We start from the raw sequence: 22,336 nt of genomic DNA, 5'->3' as shown, positions 1-22,336 counted from the left end.
ACGAACGACATAAAAAGGAGCAACAGCAGCAGGTAATCGTAGTTGAAGCCAATATGCATCGAAATGCTGTCCATAGCTGAGAAAGCTCGTATTCAAACTGTATTATAAGAATTATGGAGCAAAAAAAAAGCTATAACGCCATCTGTTGACCGAAAACAGAACTGTTTTTGTTTCGTTGCTACACAAAACCCGGCTTTTTTTTTTTTTCGTTCAGGACAAACCGCATTATTTTTACCTTCATTAGTTTTCGAATTATTCATTTTTAAAGTTGGTTCTGCTTTTGGATCACCCTATATATATTGAGTTGTTATCACAAAATATGAGCGGTGATAGTACCCATCCAGATGAGCAATAATTACAAGGTAGCAATCCACTCCACCATCCTTACTATTTTGCATTGAAATGAATCCTCTGTAATGTTAAGTTGACGAAGGATACTCAAAAATAACTCACCAGAATTCATCATCTTTTTATGCACATAGTTGCTGATTTTCATAATAGAAAGTAAAGCATAAGGTAAGAAACATTCAATACTTTCTGTATACTTACGGCAATAAAACATCTTTAGCGAATTTGGGAAATGGTTTCACTATCATGAGAATTAGGAGTTGGAAAGACAGTAGGGACATGCAATTGTCATTATCTTTATGGCCGCAATTATCCACGTATTTTTCGCTTAAACCCAATATTCCTGTTCCAAAGTCCTGGAAAACAATAGCAAAACACTGTATTTAGAGTCTTTGTATTCAAAGTGACAGCTAAAAGAAACAGACAAAGTGAAATTATAGTAAGGCTCTTTATAACAAGGTCCTAAAGCTGGGAGATTTCATTTTTGCTTGGGTATAAAGAATAGCAAAGCTAATAGAACTAATATGGAAGATAATAGAACTTAATGTTAAAGAACTAATTAGCACTAAGCCAACTATCGTAGCACGTTATTGAAGAAGCATTTCATTTTTGCTTGGGTATAAAGAATAGCAAAGCTAATAGAACTAATATGGCAGATAATAGAACTTAATATTAAAGAACTAATTAGCACTAAGCCAACTATCGTAGCACGTTATTGAAGAAGCAAAGAGGCATTTCGCTCCTTTTTTTAATGCGAGGAATCATTTAATTCTTCGTCCATCGGAGTCACAGTTGAAGTTCTCAGAACCCAAACTATACCGGTTCAAATTTACCGAACTATGTCTTGTTTGATGAGGTTAAAAAAAATATGAGGTAAATGTAAACAAACTCGCTTACCACACTTCTCAGAGCAAAACTATACCGATTCAAGTACAGTAGACCCTCGTTTTATGCGGTATCGATTATACGCGGTTTTAAGATTTGACACGCTTATTTTATTTTACGCGGATGAGTTTCGGTTTTACGCGGTTGCGGCAATGAAAACAGATGAAATTTTCCCCTTTTTCAAAATCTAAACTCCTAAAGATTGCAGATTACGCGTAATCAACCTGCATTTTGGCGTTCTAATAATCGAACTTGGACCACTGGAGATTGCGATTGGTTCCATAGCTCTTTCCGGAAGTAAAGTTATTAAACTCACACAGTTCAGAACTCACTTGAAGAAGAGCTTTTAGGAGTTCTTTTAGGAGGCTTTTAGGAGGAGAGAAGGAGACCAAAACCAACGAGGATACCGACGTCGGTGACGCACAACCAAAAACGTTCACATTGAACATTTTGAGTGATTCCAAGACAATAGAAATGATCTTTCTGGTTTGTTAGTGAATTAAGATTCTATCATGGAAATGATGCAAGTGATCATGGAAGCGTAATGCTCTACAAATAATTACAGAGAAAAATTCTTAATGACTGCCAAAAGACTATCATAGCCAGCTCCTCTTTATAAACAGAACTTGAAATTAATTTGTTTTCTTTATGCATGTTGTGCATAAAATTCGATATTATTTAGTTATTATACAATTAGTCATCACTAGAATGAAGTATTTTGTTATCTACGGAACCATACCAATATTTTAACACTAGTATTAGATCTCAATTTACGCGGTTTCGATTTACGCGGCATTTCCGTGGAACGTAACCCCAGCGTAAAGCGAGGGTCTACTGTATTACCAAACTCTGAAGGATATGTTGGGGTAAAATTAAATGTAGGGCAAATGGAAACAAACTCATTTACCACACTTCTCAGAGCCAAACTATACCGGTTCAAATATTACCAAACTATGAATGATATTTTTTGGTAAAAGGAATCATGGGATGAATGGAATTAAACTCGCTTATCACACTTCTCAGAAACAAACTATACCGATTCAAATACTTCCAAACTATGTAGAGTCTGTTGGCGTAAAAGGAAGCTCAGGGTAAATGGAAACAAACTCGCTTGCCGCACTTCTGGTAATTTTTGAAACCAAACTCTCGGTGTGTGAAAACTGGGGAACATATAGAATAGATTCTTAAAGTTCCGCAACTGTGTACACAGTGTAATCATAATTTGAAGATGACACTGAAAAAGTCATTTTTTTCAAGTTAAGTGATCTCACATTTTTTCCTCCAGCTGATCTGCAAATACAAAGTAACTGGTTTAGAATACTTTTACTTGTCATATGGAAAAAAAAACCTGGAAACATTTATTTATGAATTTTGATTTCCCAGATATCTTTGGTGTGCAATTTATACGTTTCCATTTATTCATAACTCTGTTTTCTGGGGTAAATGAAAGCGTCTAAGGTTTTCATTCCTCCAACCTTTTGGAAAATTAAATTTGTATTTAATTTATAATTTATTTTATATTTATTTGGCACATAATTTACTTTTTTGTATGATCTTTCGTTTCAAATGTTTCTAGGTTACATTTGGAGGATTCAGCGATCACCATCTCACGGTGAATTTAAATTGTCATTCAAATATTACAAAACTTGCCAGTAAAGCCACTTTCATCCAGACAGTCCGTATTTCAGCCTCCGTCCGAACTTATGTACGGATATGAAGGCTGTCTTGTTTTGATAACACTCAAGAAATGTGTGGTTTTTTTTTTTTTTTAATATTATTCTTATTTTTTTTGTATTGGGTTGTAAAGTTTTAAACAAAGCTCGCTGCTCGAACCAGAGTTACAAGATAAGAACGAAAAATAAATGACCTGTGTCATAACTACGCCACGTTTAAGATATTTTTGGTGCATTAAGTTGTAACTACGCCGCCGTTGAAAAAGTATTCTAAATTGCATTTTAGAACTTCAATGTCGTAATAATTCCATTGGAATGCATCGAAACCCCCTCCACCTAACATCATCGTAGGTAATTTAAAATTGCTCTTTTAGAACTTCAGTTTCGGAAAATTTCTGGAGGAAAGTAGCTGCATTCTTTCCCCGTACACCTCAGATGTTTAGGATCGCGTCTTTAAGACCTTAATTTTGAAAAATGGCAAGGAAAACCTCCTATCATTGCTAAAGATGGTCTAAAATTGTCTTTTTCATACTTCAATTTCAAAAAGTTTCTGGGAGAGAGATACAAACCTTTATTTCACGTCATTAGAACTGGTCTACACTTGTGTTTTAGGACTTAAATTCAGAAAAGTTGCCAGTGCAAGGTCCGTCAAGGGAGGGGTGATTCCCCCCCCCCCCGCGATAATGTAAAAAATAGTTACATGTGACCTCAAGATTGCTTAAATTGTAGTTATTTTTACCTTTTATTTAAGTTTTGGAATACATTCACGTTTCCCATGAATTTCTTCTACGTCCTCTAAGGGGGAGGGGTGGCCCCCAGATTAAGAACCCCTGGTGTAACAGGAGTGCCCCCTAAGAGCAAGGGCGCACCTCCTTAAATATGACGAAGAGCCCCGAGAAAAGAGATCCCCCCTCAAAAAGAGAAAAACTCCACTCAAAACAACCTTCCCCTAAAAATTTCAATGGCACAATCTGCGCCATGACCTCCCCTAGATGGGCAGTGGGCACCCTTGGGTTAAAACATGAATTAATATATTGATTTGATTTGGTGCATTATTTAAAATTTTAGTTGGTGCTGCCATCTATCTTTGAAATACTTACCCTTCTGAAAAATGCCGTATAAAAGAGAGATGCATAAGTGTTGGCGAACTGAAATGCAAAAAGTTTGATGATGAGGGCATCATTGTGCGCACTGAGGGTTTGATGGTTTTCTACAAATGAAAGAAAAACAAAGAAAAAGTCAGTAAAAAGAGTTTAAAAAAAAGGTGCGTTTTTGTTCACAATTCTCCTAAATGAGGAGTACTAAAGAAATTATTGAACTGTAATAAGAGAAAAAGAGAAAATAAAGTGCTTGCGATAAATATAGCGATTGGGAAAAGTACGAATACTGCCGATAAATGAAAATATCTATGTTTTAGCTTAACTTTAATTTCTTCTACATGACATATATAGGAAAAAAAATAAATCTTTCGACTTAAAAACTATATAATTTCAATCTGATTTGTGTTTTTATGTAAAGAGTTTCAAGAGTCACAAAGAACGGACTAAGAATCTATGGCTATTACAATAAACGTCCAAAAAGAGGGGGTAAAATAGAGAACACTCTGTGACCTCATGCAACATACTGACAACCCGTTTATTACAGTTAAAAAATATGGATTCATCAGTCTGTAATCGAGCTCGAGACAGATGTCATTTCAGTGAAAATGAGATTATCTTCAAACTGGTAGCTAAAATTAATTAAGCACACCAGCGACAGTTCGCAAGGAATTGTGTTATTCCAGACTGATGAGTTCATAACATGGATGAAACTACTCTCTCTGGATGTCATAACCGAGCTGTCGGTACATTGCATACTGTTCTGCCTTAGCACTGGCTTAAGGCTACAGTGGACACATTTTTTTTTTCAATAATTGATCCAGATGTCTAAAACTTTGTGTGCTTGTATATTTATTACATCTAGAACAATAAACAAAATTTTACGAAAAATTCCCAAGTTTCAATTTGCTCCATCTGCCCCAACTTTTTTTCAAACTTTGAATTTCTACTTGTTTTTCAATCATTAGGCATAATTACATTAATGTACGAATTAGATGTAATGTTTTATGAGATAGTTTACAAAAAATGGCTGATAAGGAGAATTTATGTGAAATTTTCAGCAAATACGGTGACTTTAACAACAAAAGAGTTGACTTTCTAATTTTACATAACCATCATTACTGAAATTCATGCATACAACTATAAGTAGATATTATCCGACTGTGTTTCCGAAGTTTCATCACAATCCGATAATTATTGTGTTGCATGGAACATTTTAAGTTTATGTTTTTATTTAAATAATGACAGCAGTGAGTACGTGCTGCAAATGTAAACAAAGGGGGCGTGATCACGGATGAGCAAAACAAAACTAACCCATAATTCATTAAATAATGCATGGAATGAAAAAAATCTCGTTGCCCTGAATACAGTAGTTGATATGGTGTAAAAAAAAAGACTAAAAATTTTTTCGATTTCTTGTTTAATTTTCAGCATTTTTAGTATCCACTGTAGCCTTAAGGGCGATAATTTACTACTTACAATTACCTCATTCTTAAATTCCTACAAAATGTTTCTTAAATGAATACTGTAAAAGCACTTACTTTCGCTAGGCGTTAATATTTGCGATTTCCACGAACAGGTCGTAATCGCGAAAATTTAAGCCTCATGAAATATTTCAACTTCATGTATAAAATCAACTTTCTGTTCAAATCGTATAAAATTCACGATTTTCAGCTCACGAAATCACCGATAGTTTCATTTTCGGGAAAATTACGGGTTTCAAAAAAAGTGCTTTTACAGTAGTAAAAATGCAAAAATTATATTCTTATTTTGAAAATACAATTTGTTATTTGCTTCATGTAGTAAAGAAAATTCTATTAAACTTCATCCCAATGAGTCTCTATCTGTACTTTTATAAACTAATGCTCCCTATGGAAAAGAATAAGTATAGCATTGGCATCAATATATGTAACTCAAAAAATCATGAAAAACTATAAGATTTAAATTAAAGTTAGAAACTACAAATGGAAGGTTTGTTTCACTGTAATTTAATTCTTCTTGTTTTGGACATGCATGAACCGATAAAATATGATTTTTAAAGCAAATAATTAGACTTTACGACCCTAAACATAATTATTAGAGCACTAGCCGCCTGCGGCGACTAGCTGGTCCGCCTTTTTACGCCATTCGCCTTTTAACGCCAGGGGTGCCGCCTTCGGCGGCTGCTTAAACTGTTTAGCGACGACATTAATCTATGTTTTTCTCTATAAATCAGTATTATCATTCGTTTCTTTACTCCAATGTTGCCGCCTTCGGCGGCTGCTTAAATAAATTTCGTGGCGGTGTCAATCAATCTATATCTATCTATATCATTAATAATTTGAATAAAATATTTTCTAGATCTGTCTCCAGTTTCGTCGTTTGGAATATTTTTAAAAGAGGGGGAGGGGAGACACAAACGACGTACTCTTCATGCAAATTTTGTCGAAAAATAACAAAAAGCACTTCCACTTTTATGTGAAAGCATTGTTTTTTCAAAGTCATGGTTGTGGGGGAGGGAGGGGGGCATTGACATCCAATGTGCAAGCAGCCACCTAAGGCGGCTATTTGGCTAACTTGTCATTTACCTTTTTACTTCAAGTTTGCTGCCTTCGGCGGTTGTTTAAATAAATTTGGCAGCAGTATTAATCAATCCATCTCTATCTTTTTTTTGTGCCATTCACATTTTTACACCAAGATTGCCGCCTTCGGCGGCTATCTACCTTTACAATCTATCTCTACATTTTCTTATCCATCTCTATTTATTTTGACCTCCTCACCAATTTCCAAATAAAAACAAAGAACACTCAAAAAACCGCTTTTTTTTTATTTAAGTAGAGAAAAAAAAAAAAAAAACTCAAATTCCCCGTAGTGTGCAAAAAGTAGCGTTTGACAAAGATAAAAAAAAAATCTCGCTGTTTTTATTGAATTAATGCGCACAAATATGAAATGTAACGTAATATAGATACAGCGAAAGGTCCAGCTTGGGGGGGGGGGGATGGAAAAAGAAATAAATGCAATCCCTAAATAAAACAAAAAAAAGAAAGAAAAAAAGCAAGCGCTGTCGAAAAAACACGTGGTCATCACGTCAGAAAATGTAGAAGTAAGCTATATAGTAAAAAAAAAGATTACCATTGCTTGCGATTAAGATTCCATCGTAAATATCGAATCGAAACCCAAGTAGTGACGTCACAGGCATAAAAGATTGAAGAACGCTTTTTTCGACTGATGCGTGAAAGGACATGATGTGTTCAGCATTAAAAAAATTGTAAAAAAAAACTATTGCGTATTTTTAAGAACTTTTTTTCTTCTGAAGAGGGCGAAATGTTTTTACTATTACCAACTTAAATTTCAGAAATGAGGCTTTGATACTTCTCGCAGGATGATATTAGAAAAAAAAAAAAAAAAAAAAACCCAGAAAAACATGCAAATTAGAGGTTTTTTCAAAAATTAATAAAAAATACAAAAATTGCTCTATCTTCAAAATTTTTTGTTCATCATATTTAAAATTAAATTTCCGACACTATAGTACCAAAAATATTTGTCTGGTGCGATTGGTTCGGGGTCTGTGAGGTTAAAAGTGCTAAAAATCACATAAAACATTAAATAACTTTTTTCTAATTAAAATATCAAAAATCGAAGTCCGAGGTGCACAACTTCAGCAAAAACTACACCTGTATACCAAATTTCATCTTTCTAGGCCTTACCGTTTTCCCGGGATGCGCACCACACACACACACAAACATCTTATTTTATTATATGTATAGATAATTTACTCTAAACAAGCTTCGAGTTAAATAACCTAAGAACCAAATATAAGGAAAAATGAATTGAATAACTAAAAAAATAATTAGTTTGAACTACGTTTCATGAAACTCAAGCCATATTTCAAGGATTCTGAGAAATATTTAACTAGCATAAGCAAGTTTTTAAATGCGGTTACTAATGATCTACCGTAGATATTGCAATAGACAAAAAAAAAAAAAAAAAAAAAAAAAAAAACCATTAACATGTGACCTGATTTAACCAAAAATTTAACGTCCTTAACTGAATATATTTTTATCTAAACATGCTCTTTCTCGACTGTCTATTATTATTTTGATGGCTTCAGAAAGTTATATTTACGAGTATGTTTTCCAAATATTACATTTATGCTTTGCATTTTTTTTATCGTTAAATTAATCAACAACAAGTTTATATGAGCAGTTAAATTCCATCTTAACTAATTTTTAATGGGTTACATTTAATAAATAAGTGTTAGTGTTTCGTATTTTGAACTTATTCAAAAAGGTATCTGCTGGTAATAATAGTATTAAATGCAACCCAATGACACTTAGCATGTTTACTACATATTTTTTCCGTAATTAATAGTTGAAAAGAATGATTTTTTTTCACTGATCAATAAATCGATGATAGATTTAAAAAAAATAAAAATCTATAACACGAAATTCCTTGTTAGTGCTATAAAAACCCACGCAAGAATTACATTTTCTAATTGATTTCCGTTACGGTTAGGTATAACTACAATGTTATTTAGAGGAACTATTTCTTTCGCAACTCAATGTAAGCGGACAAAATCAGTTGCTAGGCGACTGTTTACGCCATATTTTTTAAGCAGATGTCGAAGATGACGTTGTATGACGAATTTTCTAATAAATCAATATTTTTTGCAAAAAACGTTTACGAATGTTGTTCATAATAGCAAATATTTGAGAATATGATGGGGCACCACATTTTGTTGAAATTATTTGTTTTCTAGTTAACAGATGCCAATGGGGTTGTTTCCTTCAGTCAAAAGTACTACTTTTAGTCTGAAATTGATAGAATGAGCAAAAAAAAAAAAAGCATGCACCCAGAAAATACTTTCATTCTCCCAACAGTTACTTTTTAATTATTTTTTTTTTGAATGTCCGATTTTTCAAACAAGGCTTGGTCCTTATGACGTCATAAATGATGCACTTCTGCGCATCTTTCTACTGCGTTCCCACGTTATGATAATCAAGAAGCGAATTAAATATTGCGCTCTACGCTTGCTATCAACCATATCGTTGCCAATACACGTGAGTAAAGATGCGAATTAAATATTTTTCTCTGAGTGGCAACAGTGAATGGCATTTCATAATTTGTGATGTCATCGGCAGAAAGGTAAACATTGAAAGCGCACCGATTAAAGTAATTTTTTTTAAATATTAAACTTAAACACATTATTTTAAAAATGGTCAGATCGTATGTTTTTAAGCACGCTCTTTCAGAAAAAAAATACTTTTAAAATTTTAGAAACGACCCCATTAATTAAAAATCACGTGATAGAAAAAAGTAAATTAAAAAAAGTTCTTAAATCTGCATTGAGAAGGCGGATTCTTTTTCTGATGTGCTACAATTTATTACTAATCTTTCTATGGTAGCAATTGAAAATTATTTTAACATTTGAATTTTGAGTAAGTTAAAAGTTGAAAAATAACTATAAAATGAGAAAATAAAGTGGACGGCATTTCAAAGAATGGCTTCATTACACGAAAGTCCTGAAAACAGCAAGGAAAGAAAAACAAATATATTAAAGACAGCATAACTAAATGTGAAAAATATAAATTTGAAGATCTCCTTTCTTACACGCTTTGAATTTACTATTATTTCCAACTGTGCCAATTCCGTTCATTGCGTGTGCATAAATACCTGAACTTTCATTTTGAGCTTCTTTAAATTCAAAAGTTTTAAAGAAATAATTTAAAAAATCCAATGCATTTAAAGGCGTAATCCTGCTACTTTCAAAAGAAAATACTATTCGCATGAAATTCATTCGTAAGGAGCGTTAAATCATTACTTATACTTGTGATAAAATATGCATATTTTTCTAAAAAGCCTAGAACTTACCCCAATTCGTTAATTTCTCCGCAATATATTCATATATCTGAAAGATAACAAAATATCCAATTAAAATTTTCAAGTAATTCAAAGACTTAACAGAAAGCATTAAGATTATGGAATCCATGACACATAATTTATTCTAATCTTTCTGTTAACTTTTCAAGAATTATAAAACTAATAATGAACGTATGTAAATAAAGAATAGAGTAAAAAACTATTTTATTCAAGAACAGTTGAACTCGGTTATAGCGAAATGCCAAAAATTCACAAAATGATAAAATATTTCTAAAAAAGAGAATTACAGTATTCAATCACGAACACTTTCAGTGAATAGGTCAGAAAATTTTGTTTGTCTTAGCCGAGACTTTAAATTTATCGTACGTATTATGCATGACCTTTGTAACGTATAATTAAAGCAGCAAACCCAATTTAACGAACAAAATAATCGTTTTAGCCGAGATTTCGTATTAAACGTGGACTTATTAAGAGTTCAACTGCATTCGTTTTTCCGGAAGACTGACTTCAACCAAAAAGCGAGGTGACACATAAGCCTACATACAAAAGCTCAGCCATCTACGACTGACCATTTCTGAGTTATTTTAGATTCGTGTAATATGCAGATTGAAGCCCAGTGGCTCAGTGGTGGCGCTTTGTGCTGCCACGCCACAGACCCGGGTTCTATTCCCGGGTTGGGCATGGTTTACTCAGCCATTCATCCCTTTAGTGGGTTGATAAAATGAGTACCAAGCGTACTTGGGAACTAAACGCTGGGGATTCCGCGTTAGGCTGACCACCTAGCCGGAACATCTGCCTTGCACCCCAGAGCCCTTAGTCAGGAAAACGGAGTTGGGCCCAGTAAGCCTTGGGCCCTAACAAACTGTCCTGCCACGGGGTTTGGTTTTTACATTTGCAGGTTACGTATGCACAAACGGTTTTTTAGTTGCAAAGTCCTCAAAGTAGAATCAACACCTCTGTGGGTACTGGACCAGGGCTTGCTCGGGTTTTGATCTGGATGTAAAAAAAGAGTTCTCCTCAGAGACCCATCCAACCGGTTAAACCACAAATAGTGGTAGGTACGGGGACCTTGGAGTGGGATGCGATTTTTGGTTGCCGATTCATTCGTGCGTACAAACATTCTAAAAGATGTCGAAAAAAACTAGTCTGAATTAATTCATGCATGATCAAAATGGGAATTTCAATTGAAACTTTATTGGGAAACTAGTGGCACCCGCATGGCTTTGCCCGTAGTAGAGAATTAAAAGGTCTATTGGTTCGCCTGTATATTTACAAATAATGAATGGTGAATTTCTCACCAATCGGCTTTCCCATGTTACGGTTCCACGTTATGATAACTTGGTAATTTATTCGTCCATCTTATGATAATTTTGCTCGGGAAAATGTTCTTAAAATTGGAATGGAAAAAGAACAAAATCGAATTTTCGAAAAATCGCTTCGAAGTGCACATCTCCATGCTACAAACTAATTATGTGCCAAATTTCATGAAAATCGGCCGAACTGTCTAGGCGCTATGCGGGTCACAGAGATCCTGACAGACAGAGAGACTTTCAGCTTTATTATTAGTAAAGATTCATCCCAAAACAACGCATCTTCGTAAAAGAAAGTATAGTTTCAGATGTTCAATAATATTCGTCAGCAAAGTTTAAGTTTCACGGGGAATATTTTCATCTACAGCTTTCCTTCATTAAAAAGATATATAATGGATGGAGTGAAGACTTTCATTCGTGAAGCACACACCCCAAGTCGCGTGACAGATCTTAAAGCGAAGCATTGGGAGAAATGCGGTTTCTTTCACTTAGCTCAACCAGAACGGGCCAACCATTCGTCGGTGTTGAGTCACGTGACTTGGTGTCTTTGAGTCAGCTTTTGCTAAGCCAATGATGGGACTTGCTCCTTCCATTTATTCCTGCTCTAAGGTTTCATTCTGAAAATTTATCAGAATACAAAGAATAGTTACCCTCCCTAAGAGCATAATGGACAAAGTGTTGTAGAAGGTGGCCAAAATGGTTCCATGCAGTAAGTCACACACATTATCGCCTTCCGTACAGAAGGATATCGTCATGTAAACTCGATATAGAATGACGGACGTAACACTGATAAAGACCAACATCACCTGGAAAAGTGAAGGAAGGAGGTTAATTTTGTTACTACAAGCAGATAGTAACATAAAAGTTATGAACAATAACGATAAAATTAAAAATTTAAAGAACCCCCGACTGAGTCGCAACTGTAGAATAAAGAAGGAAATTTGAAAATCCTTTTAAAAGCCTTATGATATTGAAAATCTATCTCAAGTATTTTATTTGCTATTAAATACAAACTGGCAACAGATTCAAATTTAAAATCATTGCTTTTAACTTCCTTGTCGGCCAACAATGAATTCAGTTATCAATTGCGTAAATCAAGGCTTAGCCATTATTAAAATCTTCTTAAAAAAACGGTATAATTCGAATTCTATGAAACATGGAAGTTGCAAACACATTCTATCAGACGCGGAAAAAAATTCTTTTCATTTTGGCATTAAATTTTTTTATTTTCAACTTTGTTTTCACTGCAAAAATCGCGAAAAACCTTTTAGAGGTTTTTAATTAATATCTTCGTTAATTAATGTCATCCAAAGACGAAACTTAGATAAGAACACTCTCGATCAAGTCTCCTTTCGAACAATTTTATTTTTTTTTCCAAAATCAGTCCATTTGTTTAGGGGCTAGAGTGCCACAGACAGACACACAAATACACAGACACGTCAAACTTATAACCCCCTTCCATTGTTTGTCGGGGGTTAATAAGTTACCAGTAAATTTAACAGTTATTCAGGAAAGTTTTGAAACATGTTTTCGTTTTTAACTGACCCACTCAGAATTTAATAGTGTTACTAGCTGCGTCGCCCGACTTTGCACGGTCCACTTCGAAAATAAAAGTTATATCAAGTGACGCGTGTTCAACAATCAGGCTTGAAAAAAAAAATCAGTAAAGTTTTGCGACAGATTTCGGAAAAATAACCAAAAAGGAAATATTTTAAAACCCCCGATTACAGGAAAAGCCTTTAAAACAAAGCAAGAATTTTACTTGCTTATATTCGAAAAAAAAAATGGCAACAGATCTTACGTCTCACTGATTTTCTTCACGCCATAGACTAATAATAAGAGACTCTAATTATTAGTCTATGCTTCACCGTTATAAATTTTAATAAAAGCATTATTGCGGAAAGTTGAGATGAAGCAATGAATAATAATTTTAATGGAGGAAAGCCTTCGAAAAATAGTGATTTTATGTCAAAATCTAAGTATCATAATTAACAGTTTTAATTGATATCTCTGCTAATTATTATCGGAGGATTATGTTAAAGAGCCAAACGTAAAGACGGAAAGATTACGAATTCATCGATACCTGGTTCGATGGTTAGTTCACTGTCGTTCTGGAGAAGGAACTTGGATATAGATAGGTACATACGCTAAGTTTTTAATTATATAAGATTGCACCTATCTGCGATAACTGGATGGAAAAGTAGGGGAATGTGGGGCAAAGTGAAATGGTGAAATACTTTAATTTTAGTGCCACCTATCTATTAATGTTTTAACTATGTCGTATCACATGTATTCTATTCCAGTCAGGAAAAAAAAAAAAAACTGCTGAAGATTAAAGCTTACAGGCAATTTTCAAAAATCGATACTCATAATAGTTTGTTATAGATAAAAAAATTAGTTTGTCATTATTAAATGATAAAGTTCTTGTTTTTAACATTTTAAATATTAATTGAGCAATACTAATATTCGATGCCGTGTTTATTTAGTTAATATTAATATTATTTATATTTTAAATATTTTGTACAATTGATCCAGAGTGTGCGGGGCAAAGTGGATGGAATAGAGGGAATTAGTTTTTGTTTACTTACTCAATCATTTACTAAATAACTTGCATATTCATTTATTAATTAATTTATTTACAATCCTTCATTTAGTAATTCACTTATTTGTTTATTCATTCACTCTTTTACCCACTCCTTTATTTTTTAAATGTATTAATTGATTTATTTATACAATTATTCGTTCATTGTTTCATTATCTTTTCATTTCTTAGGGATTACTCTAACTTTTATTTAGGGATTTTTTTCATCAAAAACATTTTTTATAATTGACTAAAAAATATTTCATTAGAAAAACTCTATTTTTCACTTTGCCCCATGAAAAAAAAAGTGAAAACTTTCCACTTTTTTTAACGAATGTGCTGCGAAAAATGGAAAATACTGTTTCAATGACAGTTTTATCAGAAAATACTATTTTTTGTTATGCACTGTAGTTTTCAAAACAAGGCAGAAAAAAAATATGTAAATGTTTAAGGACAGAGCGTTTTATTTGAAAGCAGCACAATTTTTCTATAATTTACTGTACTGCAATGCGAGGATCAGATTTCGAGCTTCCAAACAGTAACATCAAAATGATAGATTGATGCATTGTACAGTGTCCAATGGGACGTTTCCCTGCTTTGACACTGTCCGAGCAGAGAAAACACTTTTACAGAATTCAGTTCGTCGAGAATTGTGGCACAAGGGGCTTGGCGACAAAAAAGTTGGTTCAGTTGGTGACATGGCTACAAATTTTGCGTAAATGACTCTAGAACCTTTCTATTGGAGGTACATAAGGTTGCTGTTGGGAGGACAATTGAAGGGCAAGAGTTCTGGCAGACCAGATTGGATGAAATATTAGGTGACATGAAATTTACTATAGTAGCTTGCGTAGGCTCGGACAATTTGTGGCTATGTTCATCTGTATAGACAGAAACCAATAGGCTTGCATAGATATAGTGTAGAGTTTGTACAGCAATATAGCAGGACTGGTGTTGCTACGAGTATATTGTACTGCTGGTAAAGCTGTATTGTAAGACGGGCGTAGATATATACTGCTCAAAACAATTAAGGGGAACAATCACACAAAAGCGAAGGAACCGTTGCGAGGTAGACTAACAAAGGTATAAAATGGAGTATGCACGAGTATTAAGATCAGACGGTGAAAAAATAGGCTTCTCTTAAATCGCGATTTTTTCACATGTATCTTTTTTCTAATTTTCGACGACAGAAACGTTGATTTGCTTCCGTAGTTTACGTTTTATTCTCATGTTTTGTAAAAACATGGAGGCTTTGTTGAAAATTATTTTTCGGAGTAATATTTTTTTTTCAATTTCGTTAGAATCATGTGCTCCATTAATTATTTTGAGCAGTGTATAAGATAAGCCATCTGAAGATATGCTTCGGGGCTGGTACAGATACACAGCACTTCATTTATGCTTACTGCACATAACTAACATGTTTAATTCTTTTATTCCAACCAAGCACACACAAAAGCACAGTTTTCTTAATGTGTTGGAGTATGACATGTTGATTGCAAGTATCACTTTTTTCACACAATCACCATGTTATACTATTGCAAATCATCTAACCACACAGGCACACTATTGCGTAACTGCATCACTTCTTACCATAAACAACAGAACGGAAAGAGAAACAGTATATTTGAGTATTCTTTTCTGAAATGGATAATGAAGGATAAACTGCTTAGTAAACTGATTAATGTGTCCCTTGGTTCCATAAAACTGGGGTCTATCCGGCTCTACGTTATCGAAGTTGTCGACATACCATTGACGAGCCAGAGATATTTGTCTTCTTTTCCAAACTTCCATAAATATTGTACCTGCGCGACAAGAAAAAAGTGTTCAATACATAAATGTTATCGCTACTTTCCAGATAAAATTTTAGATACTATTGTTTTTAAAGAGTTTTAGATAAAAACTTGCAGCACTTTCTATTGTAAAATTTACTTAAGATAAGGTACTTTGACTTAAGACTCAACCCTTCAGACGAAGAACAAGTGCATCATTTTAAAGATGTTGAATTGAACTTATAGCATTGATCTGTATTTTAAGCATCATACTTTGCACATGCTATTACTCAGAACCTTTATCAAATAACATAAATGCAGTTGTGAACCAACTTTGCGATTTTAAAACACTTGAAATGCAAAATCTCAAATAAACTAGAAATTAATGTTTAAAATATACCGCCAGCTCAGTTATTCCATCCAAGGACTGCAGTTTCGTGCTTTTTAGCACAGTGTCAGCCCGGAATAGGAATGTGATTCCTATTCCGGGCTGACGAGTGCTAAAAAGCACGAAACTGCAGTCCTCGGATGGAATAACTGAGCTGGCGGTGCATTTTAAGTATTTCTGCCTTAGCCCTGGCTTTAGGGCGGTAACTTACTACAAAATAGAAATTAATGTATCAATCTCTAAAAATAATTTAAATTAGTTTTAAAATCTAATTATGCCATCCATTACTAATTTGTACAGTTCGAAGAATTTTTTCTAAATAGAGTGTTCGCACCTTTAGATCTTAAATTCAAATTAATCGAATTTTTTTGTACAGATTGAATTTAATGCGAAAGTGTTTTTTTTTTCAAATAAAATGTATAGATACGACTACGTGTAATTTTTCGCTCATAATTTAAAGCAGGGGTATTTGGATATTTCAGTAAAATATTTTCCTTTACTTATATTTCTTGATTTTTAGCTCAAAAGTTGCGATGTATACTTTTTATTATTGATTCTTTGCCATATGATCAGACAGTTCGAAGAAATATTTTACATTAATTGTGCTTCACTTTATTCTCGCACATTAGGAATAAATATTTTTTTCATTAACTACAAGTTGTGTTACTCCGATATTTTAGTGCGTTACTTCAATTTCAAATCTTTGTTTTTCAATGTATTAGGTTTTATTTCTTACTCCAACGTTTTGAAAAGATATTTTCCATACGATATTAACTTTAGGGTTTGAGAGACTATTTATTATTTGGTCATTAACTGCATTTCATGAAAATCATAAAGCAGCTGATTGCGCATTGATACTATCTATACATGCAATCATGCAGTGCAGTAGCAACTTGATTCAAGCGAATGCTTAAATCCTACCCCATAGGCAAATGATGGCGGCAAATCCTGGCGTCAGATTGTTGTCACTTGATTGCTTCACTATTTCTATGACGTATATCATGCCCTTTGCCTCAACATTTTCCAACCTAAAAGATCAATTCTTTAATTTTATTTAAACACAAACATCAAGCTACTTTATATCATCATTATGAATTCAGTTTCAGGTTTTCTATTTTATTTGGAAAACTGCAAACATGTTTTCGCTATTCAAAATTTAACTACGCATGTGTATGCGTACCTAAAGCCTAAAGCGCAGGAATGCTCCAATGGGGGGACACAGGAGGGTATTGTGGCCCCCCAAAACATTATTGATAACTTTGGAGGCAGTACTGCAATATTGCAATTGATATTTCTTTCTAGTTGTTTTTTAAATGATACCTCAAGCTTGACCACGGAGAGATGGCGAATGATCTTAAAGCGAAAACATCATTTTGTATCGTTTGTAATAGGTAGAATCAGCCAGAAAGCGCCGAGTAGCAAGAGGTGCATTCTCGATGATCCTTATCGATTACAAAACAATAACAAACAACCTATTACAAATGATGTTTCCGTTTTAAGGTCATACACTATCTCTCCGTGTTCAAGCTCTAACGTGTTTACTATTTAGCTGTTGGTAAGCGTGCACGGTCATAGGTTACTATTCGGCAAAATTCAAGAGTTTCATTCGGTAAATTGAGAATTTTTCTCCCCTAAACACTTTTGAGTAAAATGTAAACAACCTTGCTGTTTTTGCCAAAAGGTTGAATTTGCTTGCTTTTACCGCATGCACTTAGAGCAAAAAGAAATAAGAAAAAAATGAAAATTAATTTGAATTCTGAAATTTTGAATTCAAATTATGTTTTTCGCAATCACTACAGGATCCTACTCATTGGAGTTATTGTTTCTAGAAAGGACTCCTGTCCCCACAAGTCTGCCCCTCTTCCTGAGCGGTTACGTGTGTGCATGTGTAGGCTCGTGTGTGTGCGTAGACCTGTGTGTATGCACCTAGATGTGTATGTATGTGTGTAACGGCGCGTGTGTGAATGTGTATGTGTGTAGCGGCGCGTGTGTGTGAGTATGTATGTGTGTGATCGTGCATGTGTGTAGACATGGACGCCACCGACCAGGAGAAGCGGGTTCCGGGGACAGTGCTCAGGACCAGAAGCCCCTGATCCAAGCTGAAAAAGGAATCACAACACCAAGGACCGTCAAATGAGAACAATAAACAATCGTGATCGCTCAAAAAAAAAAAAAAAAAAACATTAAAAAAATTAATTTGAATTTTGATATCTGGAATTCAAATTATGTTTTTCGCAATCACGAATGTGTTGTATGTGTGTGTGTGTATGCGTGTGTGTTTGTGTCTGTGTGCAGGGATGAATGTGTATATGTGTGTGTGCTTGTGTCTGTGTGCAGAAATGAGTGTGTGCGTGTATGTGTGTATGTGTGTGTATGTCTGCGTGTGTAGATGTGTGTGTGGGTGTTTGTGTGTGAGTGTAGGTGTGTGTGTATGTCTGTGTGTGTAGGTGTGTGTGTGAGTGTATGTGTGTGAGTGTAGGTGTGTGTGTGTGCGTAGGTGTGTAGGTGTGTATGTATGCGTGTGTGTATGTTGGATATGGACGCAACCTGGAGACGGTTTTCGCTGTAGGAGCAACATCGGGAGGGGCCGGTTGACGGTGGTGCTGCAGAGGGAGGCGGGGAGAATAAAATTATAGGAATTCAAAACAGTCAAATGAGAACATCAAACAATGTGATTGCTCAAAAAAAAAAAAAAAAACAAAAAAAAAAAAAAAACGAATTTTTGTGAGTTTTTACTTACATGCAGATGGCATTTTGAGAACAAAAATATAATAAAGGAATTTCTAGGCTCAGATGAATAAATGTAGTACTTTAATGTTAGCGTGTACGTCTCCGTTACATTCAAGTCCAGGGGTTCAGTCTGGTTTTATCGAGTGGATGCATTTCTTATGGGATCACGACATTTTTTCTGCTTTTAAAATACATTGCATTGCCTGCATGTACTTGTAATACATTGTTATTTTATTGTTATGCACGGTAGTGTGGTTTTTCTCCTGTCAATCATTTTTGATACTTTTGATTGCAGTCCAAGCGATTGACCACCTTATGCTCTTATATTTATAGAACATTCAAGAAATTCAAGGAGAAGTATTAGTAGAAGTAAACACAGAAGTTTTCTGCTTGGCGCCAGCAGTTGCCCTTTCTATGAATTACTCGTTGACTTGGCGATTCTGTTCCTGAACATTTCGCTCAGCTGGTTGGCATTGTTTTCCACATCCCAGCGCCAAGCAGAAAACGCTATCGCCAAATGTCACGTAGCTTTGTTTACTTCCACAATCACTTCTCACTGAATGCATTATAGTCAAGCATACTGAAAACGAAGTACCCTTATGGGATAAGCAGGGCCGCTAACAGCCAAGGAGGGCCCTTTGTCTGTTTATCAGAGCTTGGCCCCCACAAGGCCTGGCCCCCTAGTTTCTGACTACGCTGACATGGCCTCTCATTGGGCCTGGGGATGGGAAACGTACAACCTGAAGTTGGTTTAAAACTACTAAGACAGCCTTTTTAAAATTTTTATTTATTTATTATTGTAATTATTTTTGCTGAGCTGCTGACCGGTAACATTCGTAAAAATATTTCGCAAGCCGGTGTTTTTTTTTTTAAACATGCAAAGAGATTTCACTTTGTTATAGAGAACGGCTACATAAATTAAGCCGTTTATTTTAAGCCCTGATATTTATATTATCATATACTTACAATACGTCTTGCGTAACGTAACTATTGTTATTATTATGCATAAGCAAAGAAATCTTTGAGAAAGATACCAGAAACGTGTGAAAAACTATCCAGCCCAGTTGAAAACTAGAAAAAATGGTTGAGAATCTATTTGCTAGGACGTTATCTTTAGATCTGTTGAACAGATCAATAATGGATAGCAGGAAATGTTGAAAAAGAGAGTCACAATGTGAAAAAGAAATCTAATCGAAAGTTCCACGGATCTAGGCAATCTGCAGATTATTTGAAAAAGCTAACTTACACTTAACTATGCAAAGGATTGACATAATTAATTTGCCGATTACTTAGGTTTTATGCGAATCACATACTTTCTCCACTTAAATCGCATTATAAATCTTTCTCTCTCTCTCTCTGTACATCAAAGATGTTCCTCAAATTCGATTTTTCAAACATTACTGATCTTTTGCATACCGAATTATTAACATAATGTTGTACATCATATCGTAACTTGTAGAGTTCATTCATTTACTTTCCGGTAATATACTGTAAAATGTAATTTTTATTTGTGAAAATGGTTAGCTTTCCGGCAATATACTGTAGCATGTAAATTTTTTTATTAGTGAAACTGAACACTATTGGTTCACAGATGACCTCCGATACATATATATATATATATATATATATATATATATATATATATATATATATATATATATATATATATATATATATATATATATATATATATATATATATATATATTAGGGTGGTCCTTATTTTTGAAGTTGTAGATATTTTATGCGACGCCCCCTCAAATTGTTCCATTGTACAAATAAATGATCCATGCAAAATTTTAAGTCAATCCATGAATATTAACTCGTGCCCCTAGGGCACCCTTTTTTGAGTTTCGAAGAAAAAAATGCGGATTTTCTCATTTTTATGTAAAAATATTCTTACGTTTCATATGTAAAGTAATTTTGAACCTCAGTAGATGTTGCTACTTCCAGACCGACCATTCTCTCACTTTCATTCTGTAAAATTTTACATGTTACAAAGGGTACATATACACCAATGGCCTTGGGTCAGGCATAACGCTATTCTGCGTTCCTTTCAAACTCAGCGGCAGGGGAACATTTCTTTCCACCAAGATGGACACAAGGGATTCTAAAGGTAATTAATGAATGGCCTAGGCCATTAATTAATGATCTTTGAGAACAACATATTTCCTCCTCCAGGCTTTGGGGGTGTTGATTTACAAAATTTCCTGAAAATAGGTGTGGCAAATAGGGTCGCTAGGTTTCAATGCGATAAATATAAATAATGGCAACTATGTTTTAATTCGCTGTTCTTTTGCTATAAGTATGCTTAAATGTTTATGCAATTTTTAATTCTTAAAATATAAATTTTGAAAAATTCTCCATTACTTTAATATAAAAATATACCGGATTTTCCATATCTAAAATATAAATTAAAAAAATTCCATATCGGAATAATGTAATAATCTATACTTTAAATTGATTTTCTTCTATTTCAGTACATAGTCCTTTATTATTATCAAATTTTTCTTGCAATTCACAAGATTTAGAAACCGAAATGGGTATCTATCCTAACCTGTTGAAGCTTTTTTCCATATCTGGTCTACAACAACGCAGAAAAGCTTGAAAACTATTGATATCTACTCGCCCGTTAAACAAATGTCATATTAGGAACAAAGATGCTGTTCATATATTAATAGCCTATGTAGATGCAGTACATTTTAATCCAAATGACCTTGTGGTCAATCTTACATCCCTTAAGAGAGCAAGAGAAAATCTTCGAGAGTTAAACTCAAATTTCATGAATTTAGTTTTAGATTCTTTAGTTATTCACTGGGATACAAATCTACATCCAGATGTAACTGGAAAAAAAATGCCGATAGGCTTACCGTGATAACTTTAGGTCCCAATGTTGAACAGCTACTCGGAATTCCTGAAATATTTCTTCAGTTGTGTATGATATCTCAGATGATTGCTCTTTATTGCCAACTGTTCAAGCTGTAGTGTTTATTACAACGACTTGCAATACCGGCCGGATAAATTGTGCATGCAGTTTTTTACAGCTAAAGCTGAACGGTGATGTATTACATTTGGATTGCAATCATCATGCACTTGATATCTTACTGCAGAGTGTGTCTTTAAAGAAGTTCTCGCCTTTCTCAGTTCTAGACCCGATATTCCATTCAAAATTTTGCGCTTCAAAATTTTGTGGAAAAATCTCCATCATTCAGAACTTATAACATTTTAATCAAGTACACATACCAATTAAATTCTAAAAGACGAAGTTGATGACACATTTTTGTTCGTAAAAAGCGGAATTGAGAAAGATTACAGATAATTCTTATAATTTGTAAAGTAAATTTGGTGAAGTTTCTCCTACAGGGATATGTTTTCGGCAACTTGGAGCTCATCCCTGACCAAGATGGATGGCAAAAGGAATTTATTGTTTGAAATTTTATATATTTAGGAAGCAATTTAAATTGACACTACATGAAGAGAAAGCCGTAAATGCTGTTTTACAGTTAAATGCTGTATTATGAAGATAAGGTTTGTCGCAGCAACCCAATCGAGGCTCTTTTAAATAATACAATGTGTCCAAAAAACTAGCAGTGAACAAAATGATGGCAAACATGCAGCAGAGGCAGTGATTTGAAAATTAATAAATCGCTTATGGTGTTTAGGGGATGTACTATTAGCTTTGTTCGTATTGCATGAAAGG

At 34.2% G+C, this 22,336-nt stretch overlaps 1 protein-coding gene across 1 annotated transcript in view; it reads right to left on the bottom strand.

Moving 5' to 3' along the window:
- LOC129216236 (anoctamin-8-like) overlaps positions 1 to 22,336 on the bottom strand; it is a 75,507-nt gene that overhangs the window by 12,376 nt on the left and 40,795 nt on the right. The window contains exons 7-12 of the mRNA XM_054850435.1: positions 16,829 to 16,935; positions 15,341 to 15,552; positions 11,823 to 11,978; positions 9,854 to 9,890; positions 4,007 to 4,116; positions 550 to 704 (exon numbers count right to left, since the gene is read on the bottom strand). Coding sequence (XP_054706410.1) covers positions 550 to 704; positions 4,007 to 4,116; positions 9,854 to 9,890; positions 11,823 to 11,978; positions 15,341 to 15,552; positions 16,829 to 16,935 — 777 coding nt within the window. The remainder of the gene's footprint in view (positions 1 to 549; positions 705 to 4,006; positions 4,117 to 9,853; positions 9,891 to 11,822; positions 11,979 to 15,340; positions 15,553 to 16,828; positions 16,936 to 22,336) is intronic.

Source organism: Uloborus diversus, chromosome 2 (genome assembly GCF_026930045.1).
Source record: "Uloborus diversus isolate 005 chromosome 2, Udiv.v.3.1, whole genome shotgun sequence".
Classification (NCBI taxonomy): Eukaryota; Metazoa; Arthropoda; class Arachnida; order Araneae; family Uloboridae; genus Uloborus; species Uloborus diversus.
This window is presented reverse-complemented; position numbering and strand designations above follow the sequence as displayed.